Source organism: Odontomachus brunneus, unplaced genomic scaffold (genome assembly GCF_010583005.1).
Source record: "Odontomachus brunneus isolate Ranch 3 - 2012 unplaced genomic scaffold, Obru_v1 Obru_scaffold_077, whole genome shotgun sequence".
Classification (NCBI taxonomy): Eukaryota; Metazoa; Arthropoda; class Insecta; order Hymenoptera; family Formicidae; genus Odontomachus; species Odontomachus brunneus.
This window is the reverse complement of record NW_022639527.1, coordinates 479,798-487,180: the sequence shown is the minus strand read 5'-3', so window position 1 is coordinate 487,180 and position 7,383 is coordinate 479,798. Positions and strand designations below refer to the sequence as shown.

The 7,383-nt window shown below is 32.0% G+C and overlaps 2 protein-coding genes across 2 annotated transcripts in view; both read left to right on the top strand.

Annotated features, from left to right (window-relative positions):
- The first annotated feature begins 1,315 nt into the window (after positions 1-1,315).
- On the top strand, positions 1,316-3,738 carry LOC116847433 (SUMO-conjugating enzyme UBC9-B). The gene is made up of 4 exons (XM_032822431.1): positions 1,316-1,628; positions 2,151-2,234; positions 2,313-2,575; positions 2,905-3,738. Exons 1-4 carry the CDS (start codon positions 1,563-1,565, stop codon positions 2,969-2,971), a joined length of 480 nt encoding a protein of 159 aa, XP_032678322.1. The 5' UTR covers positions 1,316-1,562; the 3' UTR covers positions 2,972-3,738.
- Positions 3,739-5,772: 2,034 nt separating this feature from the next.
- Positions 5,773-7,383, top strand: part of LOC116847403 (vitamin K epoxide reductase complex subunit 1-like protein 1) — a 21,219-nt gene continuing 19,608 nt past the window's right edge. Inside the window, exon 1 of the mRNA XM_032822364.1 lies at positions 5,773-6,102. Coding sequence (XP_032678255.1) covers positions 5,921-6,102 — 182 coding nt within the window. The 5' untranslated portion in view covers positions 5,773-5,920. The remainder of the gene's footprint in view (positions 6,103-7,383) is intronic.

Sequence of the window (7,383 nt, the reverse complement as noted above, 5' to 3'; positions counted from 1 at the left end):
GTTCGATATAGCGGATTAGTCCCGATCTATAATAGGTGTAGTGAGCTTTAAGCCTTAAGAAATTGACCAATCAGTGGAATTATAGAGAAATAATTAATTGTGATTGTTTAATTTCTTACGGCTTAAAACTTATTACACTATTGTAGATCGGGACTTGCCGATAATCGCTGCGCTCCAATTAAGTTACTAGAGTCATAATCGATTATTTTTTTATCAATGTCCCTGCTCTATATCCAACTCCGAAATACGACGTATTGTGTTCCAGGCCTGAATTCTGCATTACTCGATATAATTTGGGCCGATCATAGTCGAATCTTATTTTAAAACCGTCTTAAGATGCAAATACGCCTCTGTGATTGGTTCATGACATCTTAAAACAGTACTTAAGATGACTTTAAATATAAGATCGAACTATGAATATCGACCTTAAAAGCATGTTCATTATAACTGCACTGCTGAATTGGTGTAATAAATTTAAGTGAGACAAGTATACGGTTTCTCACTCTAACTTTCTGTACTAGTTACAAAGAACAAACCTTCAAATTATTATCGTGTAGAGATTTTCCTTGGTACCAACATTATCCCCTCCACTTTCGGGAAATTGTCGCCTAACCACTCAGATCAAAGCCCAATCAACGTTGGTGAAATCAGACTTTAAGGATCGGTTATTCTAAGTCCCGATCTACAGTAGGTGATTTAAGCCGTAAGCTTTAAGAAATTGACCAATCCCAATCAAATGTAAGGAAAATAATCGACTGTGATCGATAAATTTTTTAAGGCTTAAAGCTTACTACACTTATTGTAGGTCGGGACTAAGGCTGAGTTCCCACTGAGCGCGTCACGTGTCGCGTTGTCTGCTGCATCACAAGTCAACCAATCAAATTCTTCAATTGGGATGACTTGTTCCAATCAAATCCTTCCGTTGGAACAAGTGTGTCGCGCGCGCGTCATCCCAATTAAAGGATTTGATTGGTTAACTAGTGACGCAGGCAGACGAGGCAACATGTGACGCGCTAAGTGGGAACGCATTCTAACTTTTTTTTCTAAGTTAACTGATAGTTAAATTATATGTCTGTCTGTTTTTTCTTTAATTTAAATAAAGGCAAACGTATAATTTAACTATCAGTTAATTTATCAAGAAGTTTGAATAACTGGATCTAAAAAGAACAGACCTCATATTGGACAAATTTAGCGCAATTTACTAGGGATTTTAATTTATCCCTAGATCGCAAAATCTTATTGGAGCCATCAACGGCTAGATATTTTTCCAAAAAAAGTCGGTTTATATGATTCTAACACACAATCGTGAGCGATTTCTGTAGCTTTCATGAACACGTTCAGCGTATATCCACTGGCTGATCTTTCGGCTGCACCTTCGCGCCGCGACTAGAGCGTTTAATGAAATTTCCAGCGGTAAACAGTGTCTGGCAATATTCAAATTTACTTGCAAGAACCAGCAATATCATATTGTGTATCGTGCTGTATAAGAACGTGGGGTATCGTTGCACATCATCCGGCCGTGAGCTTTTTCCATCGGAAGATCGTTGTATCGTCGAGCACTGATGTCAGGCATAGCAATCGCCAGGCTCGCTGAGGAGCGAAAGGCATGGAGAAAGGATCATCCGTTTGTAAGTTTCTACTTCTCAGCATATCTAGTGTAGCCAAATCGTTGGGATGAAGATTATCTGATTTTTCGCGCGCATAAAACCCGCGTCACGATTAATCGCGGTCTAATAGAGGCTATGTGCCGCTAACAAGCACGCTATTTCCCGCCGACCATAAACAATGGATCGAATGTCAAAAGCAATCTGCTGATATGGTATTTTATCTGATTGATTATACATAATTCAGTAATCTCTTTTCTAACCCTATCTGCAACAAGATTTTGATTGATATTTTAATAAAACATTAATCGATATTTACAAAAACTTAATTATTTGTATATAGCTTGGATTCATCCTGTATAATAAAATTCAACTCTGTAATTGCATTGTGTGAAAGCTTCGACTGAAAGAGAACAACTATAATTATACCATAATCTCTTCTGGCTCTGAAAAATATTATATCAGTATCGATTCTTGTATTTCTATAAAGTCTTGTAATCCTTGAATTTTGCTATAAAAACTTACAAAGAACTTCATTGATCACAGGGCTTTGTAGCTAGACCCACCAAGAATCCAGATGGTTCCCTCAATTTGATGAGTTGGGAATGTGCAATACCTGGAAAAAAATCTGTGAGTTACTTTGTGCAAAACTAATTATACTATATGATCATATACATTTCTATTAATTTAGTGATTGCCATTTTGTAGACTCCTTGGGAAGGTGGATTGTACAAACTAAGAATGATTTTCAAAGACGATTATCCATCAAGCCCACCAAAATGTAAATTTGAACCACCATTGTTTCATCCCAATGTTTATCCATCTGGTACGGTTTGCTTATCACTACTGGATGAAGAAAAAGATTGGCGACCAGCAATCACAATCAAGCAGATTCTCCTTGGCATTCAGGATTTGTTGAACGAACCCAATGTAAAAGATCCAGCTCAAGCTGAAGCTTATACAATATACTGGTAAGGCACACACGTTCCTATACTGAGAGAAAAAGTTTCCAGAAATTAGTAAATATTTGATAGGGGAGAAATATACTAACAGCATATTTACTTGAATCTAAATTCTTTTATTTAAATAGAATAAATAATTACTTTCATGAAAAACTAAGATCTTTTTAATTTTAGGGAAATATTTGAAATATATTTTATATATTAGTATAGGTAAATATACTGTTAATACTCACCAAATAAATATTTACTGTTTTCTAGATTTTTCTCTCAGTGTATAGATTCAAACAAGAAAATATGTCGATACTTTAACAGTGACTATTATATATTTTTATCTACAGTCAGAATCGTCTGGAATATGAAAAGCGCGTTAAAGCTCAAGCTAGGGCAATGGCTCCACAAGAGTAAGTGCAGGAACACACCCAATTAAACTCAAGAGAAACATGTTACGCACAATTGCTGTTCAATAAATAATATGTTAACTCATATTATTTATTGTATCGTAGTTGCGTAAACAATTCAATAAATAATATTAAGTAACATTTTCCCAAGCTGATCCATTGCCCCTCTCTATAATTAATCTTTTTTAAGAGTATAAAATCACAATATGTTGTAACTAGTTAATTTTACGTCCTTGAAGTTTTTATTTACCAGATATGTGTCATATAAATACAATTCTTGAAATTCCAAAGTAGAATACGTACCGACAGATTGCGATGTCACCACGTGACACCATCATTCTCTCATGCGCGCATATTTTTTTATTATTGATATCCCAGCAAACATAATGACATCGTAGACGTCATTAATACATTTTTAATCACGCCAGTGATACGACATTTCGTTTGCTGGGATATTAAGAGCTATTATATGAACCTTATAATATTGATGATTTAAGACAGATATCAATTTTTTTCTTTTTTCTGATTTAGTTTTGATGTTTGATCTGTGATTTGTATACGATTCTGATATTACTTTGTCGAACAGAGATGCGCACGGGAGATGAAAAAGATAGAGTCAACTTCTTGTCGGGCTTTATTAGTTTCTTATCCATGTATAAGACCTTTAATATTACAGTACACGTAGGTAAGCTTATTTAAGACTTATGAAGTAATGTACAAATCTTAAAGAAAGAATAAAAGACTCTGACTCAGTAAGGGTTGCTCAAAATGAAACTTAAGAATTCCAAAAAAATAATCATTCTTGCAAATCTTATGCAAATGTATTCTGCCCCTGTCACTCCGCCTCCTCTTATTTTCCGCATCGATAAGTGTGCAGAATGATCGATTAGACACCGCGTTATACAGAGGACGTTTCATAATATCCTAATTACACAGTCCGATGCTATTTTGCCATATAAATATGAATAATCATTTTCAACATATTTTTAGCCGATAAACAAATTCGTTACGTTTACACGTAAACAAATTTGCATATAATAAATGAAAAAAATATTTTATTTTAATACTTTATGTGAAATGAAAGTGCTTTTTGTATTTATATAATATAGTCGGAGAATACTAAGTAAAAAAAAATAGTAAACTTAACAATTTCACATATGCGTTTATCAATATATATAATATGGACAACATAATAAAATTATAAAAATAAAAAAAACTAAATTATAAAAAAAACGCGAATGCGCATTTGAAATCGCTGTTCTTTTATTTAGTACTTTTGGATTATATTATGTAAGTACAAAATACATTTTTTATACTATGTAGAATGTTAAGCAGAATTAAATGACATTTTCGTTTATTATGGAAAAAGGACTATTCTTAGATAACTTTACTTCTCAAACAAAAAATCATACGAAAATGAAAAAAGACATTTCATGACTTAAATTTTATACTTTGATGTTATTAATAAAATTCAGAAAAATTTCAACAATCACAGCCCAGATAGCAAGGTGACGTCTAAAGACGTCATTAAGATGTCATAGACGTCTTAATGACGTCTTAATGATGTCTTTAGACGTCACTGCTAGCTGGGAGAATATAGCTATTATATAGCTATTATATAGAGGTAGCACGTTATATAACGTTTATTAATATTAAGGTTACTTAATTTTCTTTTATAACTGTAATAATTGTTTTAAAACTGTTATATTGCTTTGTTATTTATTTATTATAATAATATGACAGCAAAATAACTTAAATATAAAATGTTATATAACAAGTGCAGTGCGTTACGTTTATGTTATATAATATTTTTATATATGATGTTATATATGATGATTTTATATATGATGGATTATCTTTTAGAGAGAGAGAGATGATGTCTGTTTCACGTACGTAAAATACATTACATTAACATATGCAAGGTATATTGATAAAACAAGATCAATCAAGTAGAAGGTGAAAGAAGAGCATGACTAGAATACACACACATATATGCAATGTAAATAAAATTTTTTTCTACTTTTTATGGTTTAGTAAATACAGAGTTTTGTAGAGATGTATAAAAAGGGTTGAAATCTCTTGTATTTCTCTTAATATTTCGGGAAAAACGCATTTTCGAAAAAAATGTTTTATATAAAAGTTGTAAAGTTTTAAGAGAAGTATTACACAGAAAAATTGATATGATCTTGAACAACGTTGTTCGATAACGATATATATATATATATATATATATATATATATATATATATATATATATATATATATCTTCTATAATAGGCAATAAGTGTAAGCAATAAATAAATTCACCAATCATAGTGGATTATTTGATGATTTAAACGATTGTGATTGGTCAACTTTCTTATTGCTTATATTTATTGTAGAAAACTTCTAACAGTTACATAACCTTTTAGTCACATGTTATTTACGGGTTATATTTCTGTTATATAACTAATTATTGGTAAATCATAACTAACGTGTATGTTATATATAACGCGCATGTTATATTGCACATTACATATTCGTTACATTACGACGTAATAGTATTGTGTTTGCTGGATATTTTTTCTGCCGTTGCTATCATAAAATCTCTTAAAATCGTTATCGTCTTTCTTATCTTATTTGTTCGCAAAATTGTGAAGTAATATACAAATTTGGATAATAGATTCGTGTTTAGCGGTCAAAAATACGTCGAAAATGATTATTCGCAATCCTGTGGGAAAATAGAATGGTCAAAAATTGTTGATGTTATCGATACGGCGTTAACAGCGCATGCGTTCATTGAAACGTGTCCTCGAAATTGCGCATGACGTCGTCATCGTCAGAGCAACACATGAAAGATCGCCGACTGGTCGTATCGAGTATTACATTGTCGCGCAGTCAACGAGTGTGCATTGCGCTAACGGTTACTTCCATCGATCGGTAACGTTCAGTGACGTAGCTACATTCTCCATTCAACATGCACGTAGCAGATCCAATGCTTAGCAAGATCAATTGGCGAATCGCGATAGTGTGCATAGCCGGTTTAACATTATCAATATACTCCTTCACTGTAGAACTCGCAAAGGAACGGGATCCGTTTTACACGGCGTTTTGCGACATCACAAAGACTATCAGCTGCACCGATGTGTTGACATCTGAGTAAGTGAACGAACGACTATATATATATATATGTATTTAGATTTCGTCAATAAAGCCCATTCTACAATTGCGTGAACGTGGTTGTAAGTGGTTGTAAGTGATTACGACAACCTATCAGAGTAAAGCAATCAGTGAATAAAACATTCGGATTGGTTGACTCTTACGTTCACGACTACGCTTACGCAATTGTAGAATGGGCTTAAAACTGCGAGCGCTACCGAAGCGCAACACGTGTCGGTGTTTCCACATGTCTAATCATTAAAAAGGAAAATCTATTTAATTATTTTTCGTTTTATTTGTTTGTTTATCTCGTGACAGCTCTATGCTTGTTATGATTATTATTATTGTTATTATAATTATTATTACATTATTATTATTTTTGTTATTATTGTTAGTTTTGGTTCAATTACGTTATAAGATCCTTATTATATAAGTTGTTTCCAAATTTTCACTCTTTCACGAGTTAAAAATTCATTCCATACGAGTGAAAAGTCACCCTAACTCAAGTGACGGTCGTCATTCCATTTGTCAAGCGAAAATGTACTCCATGACAGAGTGAAAATTTTCACTCCACGATATAGAGTAAAGGAATTCACTCTATAAAAATAGAACCCACACAGCACCAACATATTTCAGAAAGTTTTCAAAAAGCTTTTAAAGAAATATAAAACATTTCAAAGAAATATTTCAGACCTGTTTTAGATATCTTTCAGATACATGAAATGTCCGCGCTATCATATACTATCTGAAATGTATCTGAAATATTATTGAAATGTTTCAAAAATATATGGGAAATATTTCAGACACATTTTTTTATATAAAAACTATTCGTATTTTTATATTTTTATATTTAGAATTTCGTATTTTTATATTTAGAAATTACTCATAAATATCACAATGTTTGCTGACCCACACAGCACGTAATATTGCAGAAATATTGCAGTGATATTGCAATATAGTGGTAATATTACATATCACAGTGAAATATTACAGAAATATTACTGAAATATTGCACTTTTACATATATCATTGAAATATTACAGAAATATTACTGCAGTATTACATACTTATATCATTGAAATATTACACATTTATATCATTGAAATATTACACTTATATATTTGCAATATTATAGTTAAATTATAGCAATATATCATATTCTAAATAGAATGGTGACATCAATTGACATATCAATTTCTTTGACATTATAGACATCATTAAAACGTTATTACGGCGTCATTTGGAGTCATCTTCCCTTACAGAAATAGTATTTTTTAAAAA

Bases quoted from the DNA above. Each gene is read 5' to 3' on its own strand.
- LOC116847433 (XM_032822431.1), top strand. From the start codon at position 1,563: ATGTCAGGCATAGCAATCGCCAGGCTCGCTGAGGAGCGAAAGGCATGG. The intron at 1,629-2,150 runs GTAAGTTTCTAC...CATTGATCACAG, and splicing joins GGAGAAAGGATCATCCGTTT to GGCTTTGTAGCTAGACCCAC. The intron at 2,235-2,312 runs GTGAGTTACTTT...GCCATTTTGTAG, and splicing joins CAATACCTGGAAAAAAATCT to ACTCCTTGGGAAGGTGGATT.